The sequence below is a fragment of the Tinamus guttatus genome, unplaced genomic scaffold (genome assembly GCF_059628265.1).
Source record: "Tinamus guttatus ecotype Peru unplaced genomic scaffold, ASM5962826v1 Tinamus_guttatus_pri_ptg000217l, whole genome shotgun sequence".
Classification (NCBI taxonomy): domain Eukaryota; kingdom Metazoa; phylum Chordata; class Aves; order Tinamiformes; family Tinamidae; genus Tinamus; species Tinamus guttatus.
This window is the reverse complement of record NW_028288751.1, coordinates 310,701-338,364: the sequence shown is the minus strand read 5'-3', so window position 1 is coordinate 338,364 and position 27,664 is coordinate 310,701. Positions and strand designations below refer to the sequence as shown.

Genomic DNA, 27,664 nt, shown 5'->3' with positions numbered 1-27,664 from the left:
CCCCCGCGCCGCCGCCGCCCCCCCGACGCGGCCCGCTCGCGCCGAGCGCCCCGGCCGCCGCCGCCGCCTCACGTGGCCGCGCGTCACGAGCGCGCGAGACGCCGCGAGACCGCGGCGCGCCCCGCACTGCGGCGCCGCCTGGCGGCAGCGCGCGGCAGCAGCGCCCGGGCCCCGCGAGGGCGCGGCGGAGCCAAGCGCCCGAACCAGGCCCCAACCGACCGCCCAACTAACCTACCCCAACCGACCGCCCAACTAACCTGCCCCAAACGACCGCCCAACTAACCCACCCCAAACTAACTCACTCTAGACCAACTGTTGCCCCAGGGCAAGTCCTGCCTCACGCTGAGCTCCCCCCATTGCTGGCCCCAGCGCCGAGTCGGTGCAGCAAACATGACAGCACACGCAACAAGAGACCTTTGTATTTTTTATTTAAAATGTACATTGAAGTTAGAAAGGTGCCAGGCTAAACAGTGCTTGCCGGGTAGTACACAACTCGGGCAGCAGTCGGGCACTGCCCCTGGCCAGAGGCGGCGGCCGCGCAGGGGGTGAGGGACATGCGCGCGGGAGGTGCGTCGAGGGGCTCTGCACGCGACTCACGGCGGGCTTGGATGGAGCGTTGCTACTAGTTATTACTCTTACGCTAGCCGTCAGCTGCCTCCCTCCTCATACTGCTAAGAATAGGAACATTTTCTAACTTTAAAGAACAGGAGGAGGTGTGACTATCTGCATATTTTTAATGCAATTGATGGTCTAGTTAAAAAAAAGTACCACTTGACCTACATTGATCAGGCAGCAGGGTTTAGTAAGGTGGTGAGACACAGGAGGACACCAATGAAAACACGCAGTTCTTGCTTTATTTCTTTGTTAAAATTAAATATTTTGTGGCTGCCAACAGAGCAATTTGCACCATGTTTATGCTTCTTTTGACTTTGAATGCAACAGTTTCCAAAAACAATCAAACAACAGCATATTGAAAATATTCCCTAGGCTTCCAACCTTATGGAAGTCCACGACATTTACATAATTGAAGACAAAATTAGAAAAAAAAATGCTCATAACAATGTTTGAAAACGTATTCGCTACATCATTAGTCCAAACATCACATTTCTGTTGCTCTTCAAAATTTTCAGTAAACAATCAGTTTTCCCCCTTGTTATTGTCTTGTCACACAAACTACAAGACACTCCAATTTTAAATACCATGCAAGTCAGTAAAAGAACTTCTTTCCAAGACACTAACACTGAAGATTTGTTTCCCCTCCCTCCCCAGACATAAGATCCCTAAACTCTTCTAGAAGTGGCAGTCTTCTCCCTCAGACCCAGTGCAGCTGGCGAAGACAGATTAAAAAAAGCTACAGAGAGAGAAAGGGGAAAAAAAAAAAGAGAAAAAAACAGAAGATTATCAAAAAAGAGAAAGACATTCAAAAAGCAGGAGAAAGAGATGCAACACGAAAACAGCTGACAGAGGAAAGACAGCACCTCTTCTATGAGGCTGGTGTCTTGTGGTACTTCAAGGAAATCACAATCACATAAGCCCTTTTTTAATCAAATAATAATAATAATTTTAATAACACTCTGATAAGGCAAAAGGTCAAGAAAGACAGACAGTGACCTGCAGCATGGGAAACAAAAGCCAGATTAAATGCTCCTTTTAACAAATAACCTGGAAAACACTGAGAAAATGATACCGACTGGTCTGGGGAACAGACCTACCTTCAACAGTAACCAAAGTAGTAAATACTCAAGTTATTTCAATTTGCTTAAAAATAATTAAAAGAGCCAAAGCATTTTAAGATAAATAAAGTTGTCTTATCAGTGAAATGGGATACCTGACATAATATAAATATATCGTGATCAAGAGTGTTAATTGCCCTGACAGCTGGTTGGATGGGGGTCACTGCTCCTCTGAGCCCCTCGCTGCACCAACAGGGTGCGGAGGGAAATGCTGAGAACTGTTTTAAGCTTTGCTCTTTATTTATGTTTCAATGTGCATCACTGAATACAAGGTTTTCACTTTGTAGCACTGATCCAAGCTGCTTTAAATGTGATGGATCAATGCAAAGGAAAATACATCCGAAGTAGAGGGGCTAAAGTAAAACTTACCAGCAGATGTGAGCCAGGGAGATGCCCAAAATACTGCCCTGAAGATTAGGTTTTGCAAGGCAATGAAAAGCTCTAGTGACTGGGAAATATGGTCACACTCTTGCAACAAAGCGAGCTTAAAGGAGCTTTTCTGATCACCACAGCCCGCGTGGGATTTACGGGGTGTTGGTCTGTGATAGGCAAGAGGGAGCAGTTGTTGGTGAGGTTTGAACATCCTTCAGACTATCCCTAGATAAGACGCCAAGCAACAGCACAGCCTCTCACGGCCAGTTCTGAGGTTTCTCATCAGAGTTTAGGACTTCTTGGGTTCATTCGCTCCAAACCCAGGGCTGGGAGAGCCTTTTATGAAACTATTCGCCCAGACGTCCTGACGGGGGCTCCTCTGCACAGGGACAGCTTAGCCCAAGCATCGGCACCACAGCAAGTAACTCAGAAATGGCAGCGAGTATTTAGTGGTGGGTTTCAGGTAGCATGAATTAGCAAAAGAAAAAAAAAAAGGCAAATTAAAAAAAAAAAGATAGATGATGTCACAAATGACACCAAGTATAAAGAGAACAGTTTTTAAACTCTCAACTACGCCATAATTAAACTAAGGTGGTGTTGTTATCTTAACGTCACCAATAAATACATTTAAACTGCATTGTTATTTTGCCAGCAAAAATAACCCACAGAACTTATTTCCACATCCCACATCCCTTATATATCTGGGTGGAGAGGGGCCATGAGAAAGGGGAATCCATTAATTGGAGGGGGGAAAAAAATAGATTTCAAGTTGCAGTGTCCAAAACCTCATTATGGACTTATTTTACATTGTTTAACAAAAGCAATAACCGCCAGTACATAATAAAGACAGATTCACAATGAGAATATAGCATATAGCAAGGGTAACACCATGGAAAGGTCACAGCTGAAATGCTGTCACGTTTTATTAGACCCTCCGATTTAACAAGTAAATGAAGGTCCATTCCAGCCCATTGTATTCAGGGGTAATTACTCAGTACAGAGCCATGGGTTACTGTAAAAGAAGGGCAAAGAAAACAAAAAACAAAAGAAGTAAATGTTAACCAGAATTCACTGTCTGAGGAAGACTTTATTATTTTTTTCTTTTTTTTTAAGAATTTCCTCATCCAGAAATACAGAGAAGACATCTGTAGGCAAACCACAGTTGTGCTTGGACACTGAGCAAATTCCTGACCCCACCAAAACACGGAGCAAAACACCCTCCCTCTTAGTGCAAATCTTGCATTAAGAAAAGGCTTTTGCTGAATCTAAAAAATAAAAAGCAACCTATAAACATCCGCACACTCCTAAACAAATGCCAAGTAACAATAATAAAAATAATAATAATAAAAAGGTGGGTAATACTTTTGGCATTAAATTGTTGGAATTATTGAAAAGAAAGCTAAAGAAACATCATCATTTTTCTTCACAAACACAGGTACTTAGAGCAGGGTGAGCAGTTTTCCCTGAGACTGGATCCAGGACACACATCGAGCCCAGCACTGCGGCAGCGGGACAGGGCAAGAGGCCCCTGGGACCCCACAGCGTCTAGGGGTGCTGAGCTGCGAACCACGGATCCACGCTGGAAAATCCCCCGAGGACTGGGGTTTAGATGGACCGAAGAGCACGGGGAGAGGGCGGCTGCCCTGCGGAGACCGTGGCCTTCGCAGCTTACCGTGCGCCCCTCGCACCCAAGGGTGGGAAGGGACAAAAAGTCAAACGATTTAGCAGGGGGGACACTAGTACTACAAGCACTTGGCAGCCTGCTATGGACCAAGAGAGGAGAGATCAGCAGCCAGCAGCTGCTGCCAGTTCCACGCAGGTTATTGCCGAGTTCTTCACAAAAACTAGCAACCGAGGACGGCCAGCGGTGCAGGTGCTCGCTTAAAAAAATGGTGAGCAGAGTAAGGGAGCAATGAGTAAAAGTGAGGAAACAGGCACAGTGCCATAGCTGCATGTTAACCGAATGTGGGGGCATTCGCCTCTGGTGTGAAGGGAAGGGTTCTACAGGAAACCCGAACTGAAAATGAAAGAAAAAGGCAGATTAATGGTTTTATGGATTAATGACAAAAAATAAAACAAGAACATAAATATGTTTCCTAACACACAAAAGAGCAAATGTTGCTAAGTGTTAATGAAGTTTAATTTGACCACAGAACATGCTTTCGCTGGCACACGCATGCAGGCGCGCACACGCACTCAGCAGTGGGATGAACCAAACTTCATTTTTAAAACAATCCCTTCACAGTTTTACCAGCTACAAGATTCATCAGCTGTGACTTACATGTATCCTTGCAAAACAGTGAAGCCCTGGAATACTTTAGGGAACAATATTGGGAGATTTTTTTTCTGAATTCTGACAAAGTACCACATATACATGTTTCGTTTAGCAAGGACAAATGCCCATTGAAACGGCACTGTCCGCATTTGTATACTGGGAACAAAGAACCTTATTCGATTCAAAGCCCAGCACACAACAGTGTACAGTTATAAGGATGGCCAAAAGCAATCCAAAACTAACAAAAATCAGTCATGTTCACTCTAACTGCACTTTAGCAGTGCCTTCGTACTCAGCACCAGAATAACACTTATTCTTTGAGCTTGTTTTTCCACATTCAGCCCCTGAGAAGCGAGGGAATGTTCTTCTCATTGTTTTACACACATTAGCAGAGGAGATATTCATTCATTCAAACTCTTCTCTGAAGTGGAACATCCCACTGAAATTAAATTCAAATGCTTCTTGCTGACAGCACAACACTTACTTGCTTTTCCATTTCCCTAGGTGAGGCTAAGAAGGAAGGAATCCTAGAATCGGCTTTTCTTTCCCTATTTAAGGGCAGGCTGTGAGTTATTTGAAGCTGGATCCTAGAAAAAATGTAACTCCTAGGAGGTTTGTCTGCTGGGAAGGCTGGCCTACAGGCTGAGATTTTGGGGTGATTTATAGTGAAGGGCTGCTGTTCCATCAGGTCCCGGGCGCCTCTTGGCTTGGGTTACAGGCTTTGCGACTCCATCAAGAAGCAAGATGTTCCTGTAGGAGCTTTGCTTTTCCTCTCACCAGAGAATCAACAGCAAATTAAAAAGCTCATTTCAACACTTTCAGCCCAGGTATAAGTAGCCCACTGTCATTAGCAGTCCAACTAAAAATCCTAAAGATGCTCTTCTCCTACCAGGCAGGTGCATTTCTTACACAGCTGTGTTCAAAAGAGCCTCTATTTACAGCAGACACAGACAATTTGCCCTGGAGACACTCTCTGATGGCAAGATTTGGCAATTTATCCCTTCCACCAGCTCACCCATGACTATGTGGCCACCTTGCATCCATGCTCAGGTGAAGGCTGAGATCTTTCAGACCAAGTGGCAGCATCTGGAGAGGGAGGATTCAGTCTAACGCTGCCAGCCAAGGGCTCTGCTCCAGTGGCAGCTCTCCATTCCTTGGTAAAACTCTTGGAGACCCGGATGCTGGCCCTACTTGGGGACAAAGCTCTCTTGCAGGCTCCCCAGGGCTGCATCTCCAACAGAGCCCTCTCCCACCTCTAGGTCAGCCTCACGCTAACTATGGGCACTCCTGGCATGGCTCCCAGATGTGTCGGTCTGGGTCCGTCTGCTGCAACTGAATATCCACCCTTGGGGTGACTTGTGTGACCCATCTTAAAACATCATAGTGTCTCTCTGGCTGTACATTGACAGCCTACATTTGCTAAATGCTCAACACACAATCTCACATTATTTCAGATAACTAGCAACTATAGTCAACTGAATATTGGTTTGGTTATTCAGCGGTAGTTCCTTTAACCCTTCCATACAAACAGACACACACACAACGTTTTGCGATTACCTGGTGCTTTGGGTCAAATGAAAACTCTTAAGTTTGGCAGGTTTTATCATTTATTAGTTGTGAAGGGGGAAATAGAAACTAGTCCCTTATCCTTCACCTGCACTGTGACCACAACTTAACACTACAACTTAAAGCAGTGGGAGGGAAAGAGGTGAAAGGGAAGAGAAAAGAACTTATTTTTCCATCAGCTAGCTGGTTTCTATCATCCCCACCACATTACCATAGCAATTGTTGCCATAGTATCAGCATGGCCTACATGGTTAAAGAACAACACTTACTTCTAAGAGAGCTGGAATAAAGAGAGAGCCAACGAAGTGCTGGGAAGGTTTAAAAGGAAGAGGCCCTAAATCCTTATTTTATCCATATTAAATGGCCAAGTCTCCATGCATTTTGCTTTGCAGCATCTTTAAAAACACACTTCACTGAATCAATTTTTCTACACTACAGATGTAGAGACAGACTGGTGGAGCATCTATAGTGAGAGTGAAAGCTGAAGAAGGTGGAGACAACACTCACGGGCTTCAGGCCTTGCCTAGTGTCTACCTTTTTTTAGAACTGATCCCACTGTGAGGTCTATGTTAGTTAATGAAGCTTACCAGGACAATGTGCTTCATGCACCATGCAGCCAAACAGCAGTTAACTGTAAAATAGCACACACGTAAGAACTAATGATGATGATGATGATGACATGACAATAATAATAAAAAAAAAGAAATCAAGTCATGATTAGTGCAAATTACACAGATTGGGTTTAAGAGAGTCATCTGTGAAAGAAAAAGGGCAGTTTACTGCCAGCCACTATTAAACAAGATATAAATAAGGTACAGCTTGTGAAATTCATGGATTGTTAAGAAGATTTGTGATCTAAATATTGAAAGACATTATTAAGGACAATTGGAAAGGTTATAGAGCAAGACAAACATCACCACTTACAACACCTATTTCATTGGAGAAGACAGAGGCCTCATAAATCTTCCCAAGCCTGTTTTAAGCACTATCCTGCAGCTTTCACAGTTTTCTGTGCCCCAAATTTAACTGACAAAGTGTTTTTTCACATGAACGTGCTCAGTGCTAAGGAGTGCTCCTGAGGTCAGAACTGCTTCTAGGAATAAGAGTGTGACAGGTACCGACTACAGGGTGCGTCACTCCCTTCCTGCACTCCTGACCCTGGCTGATCTTGGGGCAAAGGCTGCGAGCCTCAGGTACAGATGTCTGTGGGCTCTGAGTGTGAAAGAAGCTCAGCTGTGTATTCTTCAACAGTGCAGGCTGGGCAGAGAGGTCTGTCCCCAGTCAGTCTTAGGCTCTTCAGCATGAAAAGATATTAAAAATCCCCTGAAGGTGATTCAAAAGAGCAAATCAAAACATGCAGTGTAAAAAGGAATGGACAAGCAAAATAAGAGCAGGAGCTCTAACTGCTCATCGCAAAAGAATTTTGACATGGAAGCAGCTCCAGCTCTAACGTAAAAAGACTTAAATGGGATCTGATTCTGTTTTTTCTTCTCCTGACTCATTTGATTGTGAGCTTAATAGTCATCAGCTATTTTTTCTGAAAAATAATCCTGTCACCTCTTTGGACACTTGCCATACTGTCCATACTAAGAGTGCTCCTGCTTTTACTTCAGACTGCCTAGTGTGGACCAGATTGGTCTGCATTTGCTCCAGGGATGCGTGGACAAGGGCTAGTAGCAGTGGTATCAAAACAGACCCCAGTTTATCTGCACACTGCTGCTTGTGCACGTGCTAAGGTGCAGACGGGTCCAGACCACGGGTCACAACGAGGGGCTGGATCCTGTCTCACCTGTCCCAGCCACGGGGAACGCCTGCTAAAGCCATGCTTTAATTCTCGCTGTTTCTGTCAAGGGCAAACGACTTTGAGCTGGAGAGAGCACTAACAAGAAATTGAGACTTTACCTCTACATTACATTTTTCAGATGGCACAATTCAAGGTTATTAGGTTTCCTAGATAATTCCCACAGGATAACATTTTTCCTAACTTAAACAAGTAGGAACCTGAGACCTGCCTGGTCCTCTGTAGGGAACTGGATGCCCTTGTTACCCACACACTGTTCTTGAGGTGCAGCACTCCCAAGCAACTAATTTTGTCCCAGTCCCCTACAAGCACTGACAGACCAAGCGAGGAGAAAGGAATCTCAGGGAATAGAAATGAGTTCTCCCTCTCCCATGCTGTCAGTAAGCAACAAAGGGGGTTAGTACTCTGCTCCCTGCTCTTCAGAATGACAGATAGAGTAAAATGCCTCCAGCTACAGCTCAGCCTTGGGATTGAATCTGCAAAACTTCCCCTGATGAGCACTGGCTAGGCTGTGAGAGCGCTATGGACACCCAGGAAAATAGTAAAAGCCAGCCATTCCTGAGAAGCACATTCCAGCAGGTTAGAAACTTACTTTTTTCTCTCCTTATCTCTTTTAAGAGTTTGTGATCCTCCAGCCTGCTGAGCCTGAGTTTGGAGCAATTCAGCTGCTGTCTTCCTTTGCTTAAATGCATTTACTTCATCATCCAGAGACTTTTTCTTGTCCTCTAACTTCTTTTTTTCATCCTGATGTAACTTCTTCAGACGATCAAACTTTTCATGCAGCTAGAGGGAAAGCAGAAAGGTGAGCAGATCCAACATCACCAGTTACTCTGTTTTTAGGAAAAGGGAGATGGAAGGAACCTCTGAGATCTGTGGCCTGGAAAGAGTCTCTGTCCATCTCTATACTGATACTAGGTCCCCCTACTCCAAGCTGAGACTGCATAGGCAAAAGAAAAAAGCCTCCTTCCAAGGAAGCTTACAAACCAGGCGGTTTGAATAATGCATCACTGCACAGACTACGAATGGAGGATTAGGAGAGTGACATAGTAGGAAAAAATACTCCCAAATCCCTTTTTTTTTTTTTTTTTTTTTTTTATGTTCAGGGGCCTCCACCTTATTCCTCCTTAAGAGTTTAGTAAATTACTGAATTTTGGTGCAAATACCAACAACCAGATGGTTGCTGTGTCATACCTTTAATCTTTTTGTCAGGATTGACTTCCTTTCACAACGCTAAGGGAGTTGCATTAGTATATTTTTCGTATAGCAAGATTACATGCAGGACTCTCTCTCTCCTTGAGTTGTGGCATACTGCAGGAGTCCAAGAGAGCCAAAGACTGTGGCATTTTCCTAGTGTAATTAAGCTGGGCACTTGCAAGCATTGCAGTCTAGTTCTGAACTACAGCATCAACACCTTAATGCTCCATGATCCTGAGTTAAATGTTTGACTCTGTTGAGAAAGGCCTAAACCATTTTTTGGCAGAAAGTTGCTTTGGCAGCAGCAACCTATTTAGGGGTGGATCTATCACTCATGAATGTGGAGAGACAAGTACTGTAGCCTTCACCTCTTTTTCAGCCTCCTTCAGCTCAGCTTCTTTTTCCTTGACCCTCTGGACAAACATTTGCCTCATCGCCTCTTCCTTTTTCTGCAGTTCCCCCAGAAATTCATTTCTTTTGGCCTCATAAGTTTCCTGTAAGCTAAAGAGAAAGGAGAGTTCAATCATGTGACTTGGAACAAATTCTGCTTCCCCTGTGCATCTCTTTCGTAATAAAATCATGAGTGGCCATGTGCAAATGAGTAGAATTTAACAGTCCTTCTCTAAACTCATGAACTTCCATGATCCCATGGAAAGAGATCAGCTGAAGACCCCAGTGCTCTGAACCTCAGAGAATCCTGTACACAACCTCTGTGTTTTCACCTTCTCTCATCCAGCCAGCACCTTTGCTGAAGTCTGGATTTATCTGACCTGGCAGGTCTTCTTGCTGCGCTGGTTCTTTATGTGCCTTCTCAAGGACACACACAGAATGCATCCAACAGTATCTCCCTTGAGCTCTCCTGTCTCCTCTCAAAGATCCCACCTGAAGGGTTTGCTGTCTGGATCAGTGTCCTTGAAACCCATCTCTTCCAGTTTACATCGCCTGTACAGCTCATAGTGGCGTGTGTGGGTCTGTTCGCGAAGGTCTTCCATGTTCACACGGATCAGCATCTCCCGCAGTTTCACAAAGTCACAGTGAGTCTCATTTTCCACTGTAAGAAGACATGATAAAGAGTAAGATGGGGCAGAGACAAAGGTTTATCTCCACATGTCTATCCCTCCAGAAGGTTTAATAGCCCTTACAACCAGAGATAACTGTTACTATGGGTCTGACACGAAGTTTTAATAAAAGATAAATCCCAGTGTGGAACTGAAGTCCAGCAGGACCCAAGTCAACAGCAGCGCCATAAACAGAATCAAGGCATCCCTTGCTCCTTTTATGAGAGCTTTCTGCCTCCTTGGAGAAGCGTATGCTGTGGGCTCAACTCACCCTGCACTGTGCCCCAGGGGTACTGACGCGCTTTCATCATTTTGTTTCCTATTTTCAACTCCTCCGTGCTGCCGATCACTGCAAATGGCAAGTGGGCCTGGAACACATTTAATGCAACTCTCGTTAGTCCCTCTCAACTCTGGCAGACTCGATGGCGCACAGGGATTAGCACAGCCACTGCGCAAGACAGTCAGTACGCACACACTAATCTCAGGGAGTCTAGTCACTGGCCACTAGCCCAAGACAAGGCGTAGGGGGAGAAGGAAGGATCCTTTTTGGAAACCTTCATAGCGCTACTGCTCTGTATCCTCTACCTGGCTGATCCTCCCAGCCACAGAGTCCCAGGTGAGATGAGCCAGCGCCAGACTAGCATCAGAAAGACAGCTCGAACACGCGCCACGTGGCTCTGGCTGCGCTGGCGTCCCAGAGCACTTGCCAGGGCTGAGGAGGACATCTGCACAAGCACAGAAGCTGTAAAAGAGGTCTTGGAGCTTCCTTTGATTTTAACACCCCACAACCCTCAGCTTCCTTTCTCATATTGGAGACCAAAGTCCCTTCTTCATGCCCAGAGCCATAGCTCTTTCCTTGCTTCAGCCCTGGTGAGGATGGGCTGCTCTGAGCCTGCCCATGCTGATGCTTCACAGTTCCCCGCGCAGCCCTCGCCTTGCGTTGGGGTCCACCTGTGGCACCCCCTTTCCCAATCCCCACCACAGTCCTTCATCCAGACTGTTGTTCCCAGAACCTGGGAAAAGACCCAAAGGGTCTTTGATGGCTTTATAAAATCCTCATGTTGCTGATGCTAAACACAGTAACTAATGGGCAGGTGCACAGCAAGAGGTCAAAAATGGCCAAATTCAGAGCACAAACCCACAAAGAAGGATCTTAGGGAAAGGAGGATACAGCTGGTTCCCCCGGCTCAACCATGCCACCATCTCACTAGGCTCTTCAAGCCTAGACACAAGGTCCACAATGTACAGTTATTAAAGTACCAGAAGGTTGCCCAAGAATGGAGGCAATTACTTTTCCAAAATCCAGAAAAACAAAATAGTCACTTCTTAGTAAAAAGAAGACACTTTTTGGCTTCCACAGCGAGTCTAAGAGACTGCCCAGTGCAAGCTGAGCAGGGTTGAACAGCACTGCTCCTGACACCTCTCTGGGCACAGACCGCCCGCTGCGCTCTCCCCAGCCCTCAAATTCGAGCAGCCGAGCAAACCTCCCAGGTACTGCTACCTTACTTTGCTGCATTTATCTGTTGCGCAGTAAGTGAGACTGCTCCCCACCTCTGCTTCCTCCTGGGAACTATACCGCGTTCTGCCAAGCTGCAAAGAAGTCAAACGCAAGGTTTCAACACTTAAAAACACGGTCATGAGCTCCCTGCACCCACCCCTTCTGCTGACTTACGTGCAGTGACATTTGTCAGCCAGAGCCTTGAAACTGCACTGAGTTCTGGGCAACAACCCCAAGACGCCAATTTTACGTAAGATAGTGACCCAGGATTGCTCATGGGAAAAGGTAATGAGGTTTCAAGTCCACAAATTATTTGAAAACTTGCGTGAGGGAGCTGGGCTGCAGGCTCAGCCATCGCGAGCAGCGAGGCGCTGTCTCTGTGCTGGGGCCAACCACTTGCTGTCTCTGCAAGGGGGAAAGTGCCAGGGATCTCCCATTTCCACGTAACTTCCCGCTTCCACCGTGTGGGGACAGCTCACGGTAGCTGCAGGTGGTTCCATTTAACTGGCAGGTGCAGGGAGATTTCATCACTAATTAGGCTAATTCATTCAAAACTGAAAAGTTAATTGGGAATTGGAAGTATTAGAGAAGCTGTTTTTCTTAATATGAGTTATGAGTAAAATCTAGATGGGAGGAGATGTAAAGAAGCCTTGAGTGTGTGCTCAAGTGGTCTCTACATCACTGCACTGCTGAATGTATGCTGCTTAGTGGGATTTTCAAAAGAGTGAAGTGAATTTGAAGAAAGAACAGGCATTTTGTTCTGAAGATTTGTTTAATCCAACTATTTTTTATATCCTGCACTTGACACCTGTATTCATTATTGAAACTTCTGTTTCTCATCATGATGGCACATATTTTAAATCCCACAGTGTGTCAATACCTCACAGACCAGGCAGTATTTCCTTTGTTCAGTAGTCAGTCAGAGCGCAAAATACTGAAAAAAAATGCCTATTGCATCCAGCACAAGTAAATATGATTAACATACTAAACAGCAAATTTATGCATTTTAAATCTAATTTTACGTTTCAGTGGAAAAGATGACCAATACAGGTCATAACCCAAAGAACATTGTCAATTTATCTGTCATAAAACAAAATTAAGTTTACTAGTCAGGCTATATAGAGTGTTTGCTGGTCAGCAAAGAAACACTACCATAAGATGAAAATTACATTTATAACCTTTCAAAGATGTTGATCTGTAACAGGCAAAGACAATGAAGCTTTCTGTAGAGAAGTACAAACATAAAGGTAAAAGAACCCATTTAAACCCAAGCTTTCTATTCCTCAATTTAAAATATGATTAAAATTGGCAATTTAAGTCACAAATTTAAACTATCCTATCCAGGCTTTTTTATTAGTCTTGATCCCTGCACAAACTCATTTCATGACCTGAAGCATAAGGAGATTTGTCTTATGTTGTTAATAAGACCAATATTTGGATACAAGTTTTCCAGGCACAGAACATCCTCCATCAGATTCAGATTCCTGCCTGCATGGTTCCCATGCACCTGGGAATTATGATTTTTATCATATCAGTTCAACGAAAGATTTAAAGCAATTATCTCTCTGTTCAGTGGCTGACACAACCCAGAGTGTCTGGCACCTGATCCTGCAATTCCTGTGCAGGAGACGTGGAAATGGCTGGAAAGAGAGACGAGCAGAGGTTTATACCCACCCTCGGGAGGGCCGAGGGGAAAGATCACTTCTCTTTTGCCATCATGTCCCTCCAGTTCCTCAGGAACTGGGGGATGTTGCATCTTCATTTCCAGACGTGTTTTTAGTCTTATGTAATGTGAGCATTAAGCTCTAAATGAAACACTCATAACACAACCCGGCCCTGGAAACCACCCCCCAAGCTAAGACTAACTTAACACTTCACTCAGACTCCCCACAACATTGTGCAGCTATTCGTATTAGACCAAACAAGGAGACACACGCACCCAAACCAGCACCTGTACTTCAGCAGCAGCAGTTAAAACAACCACTTCCTCTGCTTCCTCCCCTGTAAAAAACCGTTTCGGATACAGGGGCAGGATGCACTTCCAGAGGGCCAAGCGACGACTTGCACTGGCTGCAGGGAGCCACACACGGGCACCGACGGTGCTGGGAACGCTCAAGCCAGAAACTGGGAGACAGCCTGTCCCTCTTGCCAGACACTTAATACTCATCTGATCAGTTCGTAACCCAGGACCGCCCTCGCCCTGCACAACTAGGCCTCACTGTCTGCCCCATTTTGTGCAGGTCCCTCCATGGGCCTCAGGAGAAGGAAAGAGTTAAAAAAAAGTCTTTTTTTTTTTTTTTTTTTTAACTAGAAATGCCTATTAAAAAGGCAGTAGCTCACAGCAAAGCTCTTCTGGTCTAGCATGCGACTACATGCTAATAGATTGAGATCTCCGAAAACATCTGTTTTTAAAGAGCAGAATAAAAGGGAAAGTGAGTTGAATGAAACACCCCCTAAATCAGCCACAAACTCCACAGTGACAGAGAGGCAGAAGTGCCAAATCACTTACGTTCATCGTCCCATTTATCTCCGCCACTGATTCATCATCTGTTGGGAACTGGTAGATCTGAACTCCGTTACTGACCAGTTCACTTGTGATTTTAATTTTAAATTTAGTCAGCTCACTCTTGGAAATGGCATCAGATTTGGCAATGATAGGAATGATGTTGACCTGGGAAGAAATAGAATCATACAAAGCCTTGAGTTTTGCTCCAGGTAGCTTTCCCAGGTCTGCACTGCAACTATGAAAACTTACAGGGAAAAAAAAAAAATGAAACTTTAGAAAAAGCACTCAGTAAATCTACAGGCTTTACCTGGCAGCCCAGTAATGTCCACTAGCATAAATGCGGAGAGATGCACACTGGAAAAGCAGCAGCATTTCCACCACACGTGAGATGACCTGCACAGTAACATTAAACCTTCCTACCTTGCTGTCAAGCTTCTTCATTGTTACCAAGTCCAGGGATTTCAGCGAGTGGCCTGTCGGAGCAATGAAGTACAAACAAGCGTGGATCCGGGTGTCATGGTAGTTGTGCAAGACCCTCTTTATCTTCAGTTCTTCTTGCAAATAGGCTTCAAACTGAGCGTCAATAAACTCAACAATGGGCTTATAGCTTTGGGGAACAGAAAAAAGTTACAGATCTCAAAATCAGAAAGGTAAACAGATGACGCTCCTTAGTTTGCATTTTAGAAACGAGCTGTGTTAGATTTCACTTCACAAGACCAATCCTCCTCTGAATCTCTCCAATCCCCTTGTCATAAGAAATTTAAATGTTGCACTAGCTACAGCCTGTCTGATGAAACACATTACTGGAGATTCAGCAGAGGATAAGAGAAAACCTTTAAAAGAGCTGGCAAATAGTAATCTCTTCCAAGAAAACTGGGCACTCATACTTTGAAATGTGAGGGTGAGAGTTTTTTCAAAGAAAAGATAACATACACTCTTTCACAGCAGTGGGTAATGCTTGCTTCCTTTCAAGGTGCAAATGTCTTGCTGCCTTCACCAGTCCCAGTTGTCTGGTGGAGACCTCTCCGTTCAGCACATTTGCCCGCTGCTCTGTGGCAGGAAATCCTTGCAACTCCCTTGCAGGGCAATTTGAAATGCAGAGACTGTCAGACTCACAGTGAAAAGCGTACTAGTGTGTCTTAAAAAAATAAGAGAAAACATCAAAGATTTGCAAATAAGCAAACCCTATGAGCAGTGCCTTTGGGAAGCTGTGGGAGGGTCTGGTGCTATTGCACATCCTTGCATGGCCCCACACCACACTGCAGCCACACTGGAACTTGAGCTGCCAGGAACGTTTCCCCGGGGTATTTCACTGAATATTTATTGTGCTTCCCCTGGCAAGATGGAAGAGCCCTGCCAGAAAAGTGGTTGTTAAACAAAAGGGTCACTAGACCACACTAGTGGTTTGGTGAGCAGCTTGTGGTCAGAACAGCACAAAGAAACAAGCACAGAAATGCCCTGGAACTCTCCACTCTCCCCACCAGATGAATTTGGGCAGAAGGCTGCCAGTAAGGCAGACACTGTCCTGACTCCATGAGGAAAACTGCTTCAATAGCTGACACCATGGGGCACTCTCTTCTCTCCTCTCTGTCCCATCCCCAAAAGATGAGGATGATTCATAAGAAGGAGAGAGCTTTATCGTAAAGCCAGTCCAGCTCAGCTAGGGCACAAGAGGACACCCTGTAAGAGAGAACCAGGCTGTGATAAAGCCCCGCTCTGTCTCCACTAACCTGTCCTCTTTGTTGATCTGGTCCCCGAAGCCCACCGTGCTCACAATGGTCAGTTTGAGGTTGACGTTGCTCTCCTGCAGGTCGTAGGTGTTAGATTTCAGCTGCACCCCAGGCTGTGAGTGAGATGCCGGGTCACCTTCAAACTTGGTATTAAAAAGTGTGTCCATGAGCGTAGACTTACCAAGGCCAGTTTCCCCTGTTAGAGAAAAAGAAGGTCAAAATGTTTTGCTGAATATTAATACGGTTTGGCCTTCCAGCATCCAGACTTTAACAGCGGTGAAATTGTAGCAGGCAAAAGCAGATCTCATGTTCCAAAGAGACTGTCTGGCAAGCAGAAAACCATGTACAATGGGAGGTCTGTATTCCCGGCAAATTACATTACACAGTCTAATGGCTATTAATATCACTAGAAAACAGAGATGGAAAGAAAGAGGTGAAAAGGCAAATGGGAAGGCCTCATCTGGATCATGCACAAACTCATCACTCCACTGCAGAAGATGCTGTTTCTATTAAAATAGGGAGGGGGTCGGGGCTCTCTGCCATCTGCAGAAAAATGCAATCCAGATGAGCATTTCTCTAATAAGTGGCCACTCAAATAGCTTCCTTGCATGCAGAAACACTGCAATGCTGTTCCAGTTCCACAGTCTGTGAAGTTGGTTTCTTGTACCCACAACAGAGAGAGTTGGGGATCAGTTTTCTAATCTAGGAAGGGACCTTTCCCAAAATATCTGGTTTCTACACATCAGCAGTTTCAGAGGTTAAATAAAACTCCCAAATCTGCTTCCAATTGTTCTACAGCATTGAACTACTGTCAGGATTCTATCAACTATATTTCCTTATCTGGAAGAGACAAATTCCAGTGACCAATCTTAGATTTGTTTTAGATACATCCCTGGGAGAACAAAACAAAACCCTCCACACACTTAGTTCACAGGCTGACAACAGAGCTAGGATCTCACTTAATGCTACACCCCTAGGTCTGCTGTGCTGCCCTGTGAGGCCTGTTGCATTTTGGAGGGACGGAGATTTCGGAGCTGCCCGCTGGCTCCTGCTGCAGCCCCGGCAGCCGGATGAACCGGACCTTGGCCAAGGCTGCTCGGCTGGAGCGCTCCAGGGCCACAAGGAGACTGTGGCTCCCTGGAGCGGCCTCTCCCACCCTCAGCTTCCAAACAGGACAACTTCATCTTTTCCTACTTTACTCAGAAGAGCTTCTGATTTTTGTGAGCTTAGAGCACTGCAACAGATCCAAACTTGCATGAAATGCCCGATTCAATAAGGGGAAACTCCTCCCTTTCCTCCTCCATCCAAATCTCTGTGCCTCACCCCTGCGAGCAGGCAAATTCTTCTCTCCTGCCTCCGGAGGAGACCTCCAGCTCCAGGCTGAAGTGCAGGCAGGCAGAGCAGGGCAAGACGCACCACCACGGGGACAAAGCGCTCTCTGAAGCCTCCCAGAAGTCAGCAAGATTCACTAACATTTGAAAGTCAATGTACACCCTGAGCGTCAAAGCAGCATGGACAGCCAGCTACTAGCTTGCGCCCTGAATAAACAGATGCCAAGAGGAGCCTCCAAAGCCACAAACCGAGTTCTCTTCACACCAATCTGTGTGTCACACGTTGTCTGCAATCCAAGGTGGGGAAAGGAGAGCCACACATGCAAGCGGGCACCGCCGCAGGCCTCTGCGCCCCTAACGCATCGGCCGCGGTCACGGCCGCGCGGCTCGGATCAAGGGCACGGAGCAGCTCACGCTTGTCTGGCAATGAGAACGCACAGTCCGGGGCCTGGGAGGGGTGATAGGAGCTGACGGCTCCGCATAGAGAAGCTGCTTATAGACAGGGATGGTCCAGGCGTGCTGGGTACCAAGCAGGGAGCAGGTGCCCGGAGCAGAGCCAAGCGCTGCCACGGCGGGACGGGACAGCAGGAGTTAAGCAGAGCCGCGGCAGGAGCCTGTCCCGACCCGCCGGGCCTTTCGCGGGAATTCCAGGAACACGGCAGTTTAAAAAAAGACAAAAATCTAAACAGCCTGAGAAGGCTGCAGCATTTCCAGAGCGGCTGCCAAGGGCTCCTGCCTGCACGAGTGGGACGGGAACCCGCCGCCCGCCAACGCCAGATCCGAGTGGGGCGCTTCGGGACAGGGAACACGCCGGGCAGGCAACGCTGCTCGCCCACCTGCCTGGAGAGCAGCGGGAAGAGCCCCAGCCACGCGGGCAATCTGCTAGGACAGGGCCTGCTTCTACCCCTCTAATGGAAACTACACAGGACTTTGAATTCACACACTGAGATTTTCTTTCTGAAAGACCTAACCTGATTCTAGCTGGGTTCCATAGACGAGTCTTTCCCATCCAGATAGCTACAATTATGTGCCTAAAGGAAAGAGAATCCAACAGCTTGCGCAGCATCAAAAATCTGAAGTTTGCATGTAAAAAATTAGCCTATAAATCATCCTCCACACTGCTGAAACGCCCTCCACCCTTGGCGCATTAAAAGCCTAAAGGAAAAAGGATGATGGAAGAGTGGAATAACTGCCTCAGCTCAGGAAAACGTGGCACTAACACTCAAGGAACAACTTCAGATGGTCACAGATTGGAGGTGTTAATAAAGTGTTTTGCTGTGTTAAATATGACCAGAGCCAGGGAGCAGTGCTACTTTGAAGGACCAAACGATGGAAAGAGGAATTTCTGAATCTCCTGGGAGTTTCTGCCTGACGCAGGCAACTTTCTGCTGGCTGGAAGATATAAATGGTGCCGACTGCCTCTTGTGAGGACAGCGGCCCAGATGGAGCAGATGGTCCGATGAAAAGGACAAGTAGTCTGTGCTTGTTCCAGCTGACAGCACGGGAATCTTCTCCAGAAGACAGAAACAGTGAATGGGGATTAAGGGAGGCAGAATGGCTGTGGAAAAAGCAGTGGTGGACACAAATTGGGCTAGTGGCGTCCTTGGTGGGGAGATTATTTCCTGATGTAAGGCTTATAGGCACACATGTGATTTAACCTCCAAAACTGTACTTAAGGATTATGTAACTCCACAGCAGTCTGCTCCTTGGAAGCAGGGCTGACACTGTACCATGGGGAGGACAAGGTAGGAACAGAGCCCTTTATTGTTAGATTTCTGTGGCAGGACGCTCAGACAGCTATTGAAATGCAATAGCTTTGTGTCATTTTTGCTTTTAAGCCTCCCGGTTTTCAGAGATGTGAAAGAAAAAAATAGCAAGAAACACTACATCAGTGAGACGCTGGCTGTGCAGCAGTACTAAGCCAGTGCCCTGAAAGCAACGTCTCCTCTTATGTGTTATGTGTTGTACGGGTTACGTGAAATAACACACAACTGCTCGCCTGCTCCGTATCGCTCAGGATTTCAGAGGTCCCAATCACAGCATCCCTCTCCAGGAGCACAGGGTAGTGCTTGGTGTATTCTGCTGTTCAGAGGCACAGAGCGGCTCTTGAAGGGAGTCATGGCAAGAGAGAGGAACACCCGTCCTTCAGGAGATTAACAGCCCATGGCTCCAGACATCAAACAATTCAATCTTAAAGAAAATGTATATGCATGCACAACCCTTTCATGTGAAGAAATGGGCGCTAATCCAATGTAGCAGGTTTGTCAAGGCGAGCCCTGAGGCAGCTCAGCCTGATAAGGCTGTCTCTTATGGAGAGAGGAAAAAAACGTGCTTTTCATCTGACAGGTGTATGGAGATGCTGCACAGCTCATCCATTACCAGGCAAAGGCTGCTCTTTGGAGGGCAAGAGGAATGAGGCTTCACAAAGATGCTTAAGTGCCTTAGAGGACTAGATGGACCTCAGAATTTACTCCTGTTATCACTGAATCCAGGGGATGACAGATTGGATGATGAAAAGCCAAAACCTGATGGCTCAAATTTGGGAATTGCTGAATAAACATGGGGAAAAATAATAATTAATAATACCCCCTTCTCCCCTTGGAATAGGGACCATTCTTTGTGAGAGTCCCCAAACTGTTTTGGCCAGCCCCTGGCAAAAAGGAAGGTACTGAAAATAGTGTTTTTCATTGCATTGAATAGGCTGCTTAGGACAAATCCCCTGTAAATCCTGGGAGGAAGGAAGAGGGAAATTCCTGCTTATAACAGGATAGCAGTCTAATACAATATAATCTACCCTGACCAAAACTGAGAGCATTCACAAGAAAATTCTCAGCCTACTCCTTCCCTCTCTTTCCCCCTTCTCACTAAGCAATGCAGAGAGCTCAAACACTCTGTCTCAGCCATTAAATACTTCTCCAGCCTTTGCACTGAACTAAGAGACAACTGACATCTAGCACTGAAGCTTTAGGAGAAAACAGTTATGCCAGCGGATAAAATAGAAGAGAAACCATTCACAATCCCTAACTTATTCTGGGAGGTTTGTTCTTTTACTCTTGACTCCAGTCTCAAAGGAGAGACAGCTTTCAGCGGGAGAACAGCTAAAAATTGCTCTAATCTGGACGTACTGCTGAGCCATTTCTGAAGCTTTCCTTGGCTCCGCTGCCAGGAACCAGAGGAATCAGTGGCTTGGATCCAGTATGGCACAGGATAAAATTGCTGCTGGATTTTTCCTCCAACAAATGTTGCACACAGCTGAAAAATGGGGAAAACTCAAGTGCATTTCTACCATGTTCAGTGGCCTGACTACAGGATCAGCTCACCTGCTTGCCATTTGGATGTTTCCAAACTCCTCCTGGACACGTGAGAGCAACAGACTAAATGTCTGATGGATTCTGTTTTCTTTTTCCAGCATGTTTAAGAGTTTAACTTTGTTACCAAAAGTTAACAGAGCTACCAGAGATGACACTTTAAAACCTGGGGCCCTCAAGTAAAGATTTGCAGACCTTTTTCTAATGAGACTTACTAAGATTTTCCTGCAAAGCTGATTTCAAAACTAACCATGTCTAGGTTGTTACCATTCATTAAAGACTGATGTTAATAATAAAGGCACATTAATCTTGGTGAGCTCTTGTTATCCACATTAACTGCAATTAATACATTCATCTTCTGTTCTGCAAAGAGGAAAGCAGAGGGATTCAACTGCTCTCCACACATCAAGGTGAATATATAACCACAAGAGACAATTGCTGCTGCATGTGTAACTTCTAGGGAAAAAAAGCCACTCAATAAGCACAAAAGGAAATACTGTAGGGCTTCAATCTCTGGGACAGGAGAGTTTCACTAGGTCATATCACATTCACGTACTGTGGAAATCACCTAGCAACTCAGCCTGACAGTGACCTCTACTTGTCAGCGAAGTTTAACATCTCGCAGGATCGCTGTCGCCGGAAAAGTTTTCTTCTCGGCTCCATTTCCCCGGGCTCCGCTCTCCTTGCTCCGCTCCTCCGTCTCAGGCTTAACCCTGCGTGGGTGAGCAGCAGGCTCCGTGCCGCGCGCGGGCCCCACGCTGCAGCCGGAGAGCTGGGCCCCAGCGGGGACGAGGACCAGCCCCGGGAGGCAGCATCGTGGCCATCCCTCGCGGCGCCCCGCGCACGTGGATGGTTCCGAGTGGCCGCGGCCACCCAACAACCCTCTGCTCCGGAGGACAGGGCGCAAACCAGAATTATCCTCCCGTTGGGCTCCCGTATCCACCTCACCAAGACACCACGCAAAGCGTGCTGCCGTTACGGGGAGCGCCTCGCGGCAGGGACCGTCCGGAATCCCGGTCCCGGGAAAGACCCGGAGACCGGCCGGCGCTGTGGGGACAGACAGCGAGTCCTGCCGCAGTGCCAGCCCCGCCGAGACAGCTCCCACACGGCAGCCTGGATAAGCGCCTGGCCAGACACGGCTTGGCCAGACACTATTTTAATTCAAGTATGCACAGAGGGGAGTAGGAAAAAAACATATCTTTTAGCGCTTCGAGAGGAACATGACTGGTATTTTGTTTAAATAACAGTAATAATAATAATTCAACGTCTAAGCAAACAAGATCTCAGAACAAAGCTCTCTGGCATGAATACCTGTTTTCTTTTAAAAACATTAAATTGAAATATACTAGGAAAATAAACATGATAATAAAAGCCTGGGATTTCAGGCATTTTATTTCTGTGGTTCGCTGCTTGGTAAAAAGCCATACTGCACAAGCCCAACAGGGATTTCCCAGAGCACCAGTAAATCACGTTACTCAAAATAGACAGAATGGGGAGTGGGAGGGAATTTTAAATTAAAGCTACCTTGTTAACTCTATTACCTGTAAGCTATATCCAGCTGCAAAGAAATCCTGTTCAGCAACAGACCTTCCCAGAATGGAAATACTCACCCACACACAGGATGTTGAAACAGAAACCATGATTAACTGACTTATTAACCAGCTGGTCAGGCAAACTGTCGAATCCTACGTGTCCAGAAAGGGGGACAGTACGACAGCCTTCACCCTGAAACATAATGAAAAACACATAGCTTGTGTTATCTGCAAGCAAAATACACTTATCTGATAAACGCTTAAGACCTCCCAAGCAGAATCAACTGCACTGTCCAAGCACAGATTCGTACGTGAGTGCAAATCTTGTCAGAGCACTTCCCTCTTCTCCCAAACAAATCCAGACAGCACAAATAAAACATCCCATTTGCCTCCCATCAGAAGGTAGCCCTGTCACCAAAACTATTAGACTGTGCAAAGCACACACACAAACACTGCTGCTGAAATAAAGAGGTGGTAAAACATTTATTTCTTGGGAAGTCATTTAGACATTCAAGTCTCACCTTATATTGAAAACAAAAACAATCCATTGTCCAAAGGAGTAAGACAATTTTGCCTCCTCCTATATGCCTTTCAATGATAGAAACTACAGAGAAACAATTAGGAAAATCATGTCTGTATCTAGCATTTGAATAACCCAAGCACACTCCATTTGCCAAGCTCAAGTATTGTAGGCCCAGAAAAGGCAGTCTTGGAGCTACCAAAAGCAGCAAAGACAAAAGCTTCAGACCACAAACTGGGGTCTACCCAGATCTATAAAATGATCATAAGCACCAGGAAAACCAGAATCATCAGAGGAATCAGCAGGGAAGACAGTCACAGGGACCACATCCTGCAGGGAAGCGTCTGCCTGATTCTTGGAGAGGGTTTCAGAAGTTTCCACCTGGCCACTGCACAAAGGACATTTGCCACTTGGGACCAAATGAGGACTTGCACATTGGGCAGTAGCAAACTGCACCCGAGCAGCAGGCTCTGTAAAAAGCACCATGAAACGTGTAGAGTCTGCATTAATCTTGTATATTTGCGTGCACTGGAGCTGGCAACGGTTCCCCTCCCACAGCCCCGGCTCCCCGCCCCCTCCAAATGATATTTCTCCATATCAAAGATCTGCCCTAATAATGCATTTTGTGCCAAATGTGGAAAATTCACCTCAGGCTTTTTAGTTTGCAAAAATCAGCTTGCAAAAAATACTACAGCTAAAAAGCAATAAGTCCCAGTTCGTAAGCATAGCATTTTTTACTTATTTTTTCAGAACGATGTTCTCTCATATCCTGAAAACTTGTTTATAAGGACAGACACGCTGTTTTTCTTCTTCTGTTGAAGAAAATTGTATTTTACACTAGACAAATGTCTCCGAGGACTGCATTCGCCGCAACAGACCATCGGAGTATGATCTTAACTTGTGCTGTTACTGTTTTGCTGATATCATTTTCCCCCGCCAAGTGTGAGGATCCAAATACGCTCCAGCCATTAGCCATATTTACAGCCCTGTGATGAGTAAATATGTTTCCTCTTAGCCATATTTTGTGTATCAGTCTGATTCTTCCTGCCAAGATGCTCACCAAATACAGCGCTCTATTAACTGCAGAGCACCTTGCTCCCAAAAGACGCCTTGATGGGGAAGGTTCCCCCTTCCTGCACCCCCTGATTCCACCCCGGCCTCCCAAGGACGCTGCTCCAAGGTCCCGAGAGTCACAGACCGAATCCTTCCCGGGCAAGCAGAAATATCAAGTGTATTTTTAATGCAAAGCCCTAAAACTGCATGGTTTGAACACTACTCTCTGCAGGAAGTGTGGGTGGCAGTGTAGGCTCTCATTAAGAACAAATCTTCTCCTCAGCCCTAAATATAAGCGTGATCCAGATGGAACAAAATAAAAGTTAAGCCGCCGTCGGCTAGAGGCGGCAGTCGCCATCGCGGAGAATTCAGTCTACAAGTCATTTCCTGTAGCCTCTTTCTCGTCACCTGTGGTTTTACAATGCAGTTAAACCACACTGCACATTTGCCACAGGCCAGGAAACAAGTCCTGCTAAATCTGATTTTCAGTCACAAGAGCTGAACCTTTATGCCAAACAAGCAGCCCCAAGGTAGCTTGTGCTATGCTGCCTAAAATTGCAAAACACGGCCAAAGAACTGAGAGATCAGGGGCAGTAAAAAAAAAAAACAAAAAATAATGTTTTAAGCTCAGGCTTGTTCCGGTGCACATGAGAAAGCTTTTACCAACTAAGATTTTCTACCTGATCCACTAAGAAATGGTGCAAACTAACGAGCCTTCACACACCAAGTGGTGTTTCCATATGCAGAATGCTGCCATATATAAATAGCTTCATCAAAAACAACATATGAACACAGGGATTAGTCATACTGCCTATATATTAAATGCAGATTTGGATTACCTTGTTCAAAATCAAAGGAGAATATTTTAAGGCTATACTGCAACCTGTGCTAGAAAAGAGCATCCAAGGGCTGGTCACCACCGTTAACAGCATCTTTAACACAATTAACCACCTTTAACAGCAATTTTTCAGGCCAAGTACACAGAGAGACCCCAACGAGGTAGATGATGTTGTGTCTGTGTGAAGGCTTTTTCCATCAACATCACCGAACGCTGGATTTCTAAGAGCCCTTTCGCTTTCTCCGCTCCAAAGGCAGCATCTTCTTGTAAGGAAGACAGTGCCAGGAGCATCTGGGGAGGCAGTGGGAACGCTGGCACCACACCAAGCTACCGGATGCCTTTCTTTTCCCATATATGCAGTGACCCCCAGGGATAGAAGGAGCTGTTGTTACTGGGGAAGCAGCAAAGCGTGTTTGCCACAAACAAGATGAAAGGCACAAAAAGAGCAACGTGCTGCCTTGCGGCACTGCCAGGTGCGGTAGATGAGAGCCAGAGAACGGTGCTGCCATGTGGGGAAGCCGCTTTATTTTTTTTTTCATACCTTTGGGGGATTTACACACCTTTTCTTAGGCCTTCTCATGCCACAGAAAAGAATGCCGTCTACCCTAACTCCCACAAAGAAATATCAGAAAGATTTGAAAACTTTTCAAGTGTTCAAATAGAGGGACATCACATTAAATATTAGTTTAATTAAACTGGGCAAAATTTGGGTGCTAGGTGTTTGCATCTCTCTGGAAGCCCTCGGGAAGGAAAAATAATCGCAGGCAAATCCTGCTGAGCCTGCATCCCTGCCGGAACGCAAGCACGGCGCTCCCGTCTCCGAGCCAGCCGCAGAGCACCGAGACGCGGCCTCCGCGGCACGGGGATGAACGGGGCGTCATCCCCGGAGCCAGCACCGGGACGGCAGCGCTCCACGACACGGCACGTTTGGGTGGCCTGTGCTGACAGGAACCCACGGCACCGGGCACACAAAGCTCCCGCCTGGCAATACGCGGGCAGAGCCCAAAGCTCTGGCCCAGAAGCAGCCGGTGCCCAAGCGAGGCCTGCACAGCCACAAAGAAGCAGCAGTTTCACAAAAATTGCTATTCTAGCAGAGGCAACGCAATCTTTTTCCTGAATGCATCTGAAAGACCGTTTCTCTTCAGGAAGATGATTACTCCTTTCACTACCATTTCTCACACACCCGAAGTGAGAAGCATCTCAGACCCTGAGGCTTTGCCACCCGCCTTGGGGGTTTCTAAACACCCGTGACGACCAGAGCAGTGGAGCGACCCGACAAGAAGGCACCAAGCGACGTGTGACAAGGGCGGGTGGCCGGTTCCTGCACCCGAAGCAATGGCTCCAGGAGAATTCCGAGCAGAAGAAAGCCCAATGTTGGGTCGGGCTCCTGTACCACAGCTTTTCACATCATCTTTAAGCCAGAGCAGCACCAGACCTCTCGTCCTGACCTCACGCTGCGGCGTCCGCTTCCGTAGGCTGCATTTAGCTCTGATTAAACAACAGTTTAGGGAAATGCTCTGGGGAAAAGCAGGAGCAGAGGGAGAGAAATAGCTCTGAATGAGCTCCCAGCGACAGCAAGGAAAACCCGGCCCCAGCTACCAGCACTGACGCCTCTCCGCATAAGCACGTTGCATCGTTCAGCTGCTCAACTTCCAGAAACGGTCAAGCGCTTCCGAAATCTCAAACTCTGACAGCTCTTAAGATTACACTTCTTTATGCCCTTGCCAAAGGGTTGCAGAAACACCAAGCTGCTTGGACACGTTCCCGGGAGAAGTCTCCTCGAGCAACTAAAAGATGTATCTCTATCCTCGGCGCCCTCCAGGGTCTTTCTAGCTCGCGAGCTCGGCCCTGCTCCGCCAGCCCGTCCGTCGCCCCACGCGGGCGCAGAGCGGGGCGCGCGGAAGGGCTGAACCCATCGGCAGCAGATCCGCTCCATGCAAAACCCACCGCCATGGGAAGGGAAGGGAATAGCGGCCTCGGGCTCCAAGTCGGAGAATCGCGAACTCGCCCGGGCGGAGGCCGAGGGGCCCTGCGGCCTTTCCCTGGGGGAGGCCGGGGAACGCACCCTCCCTTCCCCCTTTCCCCTTCCCCCGCCGGGTGCTCGGGGGCATTCGCCCCATGGAGAGGGACCCGAGCCGGCCGGGGACACGCGTGGGGACCGCGGGGACATACGGGGGCCTCGGAAACGCGAGGGAGACTCGGGGGGGACCCGCCGACCCTCCCGTCACGCGTCAGCGCGGGTAACGGCGGCGGCGCCCGCCGAGCGGAACGGGCGCCCGGCAGAGGCGGGAGGCCGAGGCGCGCTCCGGCCCGCGGCCCCCGCAAGGCCGCGCCCGCCCCAACCGCCCGCGGAGGGCCCGGCCCGGCCCGCCCGGCCCCGCGCGCTCCGCTCCGCTCCGCTCCCACCTGCCGCGCCACCTCGGCCGCCGCCATCGCTGCGCGCCCGCCAGCAGCGCCCGCCCCGCCCCGCCCCGCCCGCACCGGGGCGCGCCCACCGCCGCCGCCGCGCGGGGGGAGCCGCGCCCCCCCCGCCCCGCCCCGCGCCCCCCGCGGCCCCGCGCGGTGGTGCAGCCCGCGCGGCGGGGGGGCGGCGGCGCCGGCGCCGGTACCGATCCCGGTACCGACCCCGGTACCGACCCCGGTACCGACCCCGGTACCGGGGGGGGGGGGCGCGCTCCCGCGCGGGTGTGTGTGTGATCTCTGCCTCTGGGCACACATCCCGGTTTCTGGAATTCTGTCCCAGGCGCCAGGGTCTCTTGGCTTTTAGGATCTCGTGTTTGCAGCCCGCTCCTTCTCAGGCCTCGTCAGCAGCGGCGCCAATGCCGTCCGCGACCCTCCGGGGCCATTGGGGAGTCTCAGTGCTTGTCCAGACACTGGGTGCACGGCGGTTGCGCTGGTTTGGGTTTTTCCCCCATTCCCCCATGGCTCCCAGGCCACCCTCTGTGCCCTCCCATTTCCCATGGGAAATACCAAGTGGAAATGCCGGACACAGGAGCACAGCTGGCACTGCTCCATTGGGCTCGCAGGAACCGGCGCTGCCGGGTCATCCCCTGTGCCCTGCCCGCGTGCAGGGGGGAACCCCTGGCCTGGCAGGGTCGGGCTGCCTCGATCCCATGGGATCTGCCACAGCCCACAGCCAAGAGCAGGGTCCGAGCTGAGATACGGGGTCCTGGACCTGGCCGCCACCATTGCGCTTGGCAGGGACAGGGCAGCGGGGCTGGGTTGATGGATGAGCTGCCATCCCACTGCTCCCACAGGGATGTGGGAAGGGTGGGCAGAGTCAGCCTGTGAGCCAGGCCGCATCACGGCTTTTCCATAGGTAATGGAGGAGGCCTTGGGTGAAGGGAAC

At 47.9% G+C, this 27,664-nt stretch overlaps 1 protein-coding gene across 6 annotated transcripts; it reads right to left on the bottom strand.

Moving 5' to 3' along the window:
- Window positions 1-823: 823 nt before the first annotated feature.
- Window positions 824-26,791, bottom strand: SEPTIN6 (septin 6). 6 transcript variants are annotated; one of them, XM_088524929.1, is made up of 12 exons: window positions 26,722-26,791; window positions 21,983-22,097; window positions 15,734-15,929; window positions 14,424-14,610; window positions 14,007-14,168; window positions 11,506-11,589; window positions 10,271-10,367; window positions 9,824-9,992; window positions 9,310-9,442; window positions 8,340-8,530; window positions 6,534-6,577; window positions 2,940-3,117 (listed from the first exon to the last, which is right to left on the bottom strand). In XM_088524929.1, exons 1-11 carry the CDS (start codon window positions 26,746-26,748, stop codon window positions 6,574-6,576), a joined length of 1,365 nt encoding a protein of 454 aa, XP_088381055.1. In that variant the 5' UTR covers window positions 26,749-26,791; the 3' UTR covers window positions 2,940-3,117; window positions 6,534-6,573. The 6 variants fall into 6 exon arrangements, with proteins under 6 accessions (XP_088381053.1, XP_088381055.1, XP_088381051.1 ...); XM_088524928.1 differs by lacking the exon at window positions 2,940-3,117 and adding an exon at window positions 3,935-4,122; XM_088524927.1 differs by lacking the exons at window positions 2,940-3,117; window positions 6,534-6,577 and adding an exon at window positions 824-1,351.
- Between the last annotated feature and the right edge of the window lie 873 nt (window positions 26,792-27,664).

Coding starts and splice junctions, on each gene's coding strand:
- SEPTIN6 (XM_088524925.1), bottom strand. CDS start 26,748: ATGGCGGCGGCCGAGGTGGCGCGGCAG. Junction 15,930..21,982: donor TTTCAACATCCTGTGTGTGG/GTGAGTATTTCC, acceptor TTTCTCTAACAG/GGGAAACTGGCCTTGGTAAG. Junction 14,611..15,733: donor CAGATCAACAAAGAGGACAG/GTTAGTGGAGAC, acceptor TGTTCCCCAAAG/CTATAAGCCCATTGTTGAGT.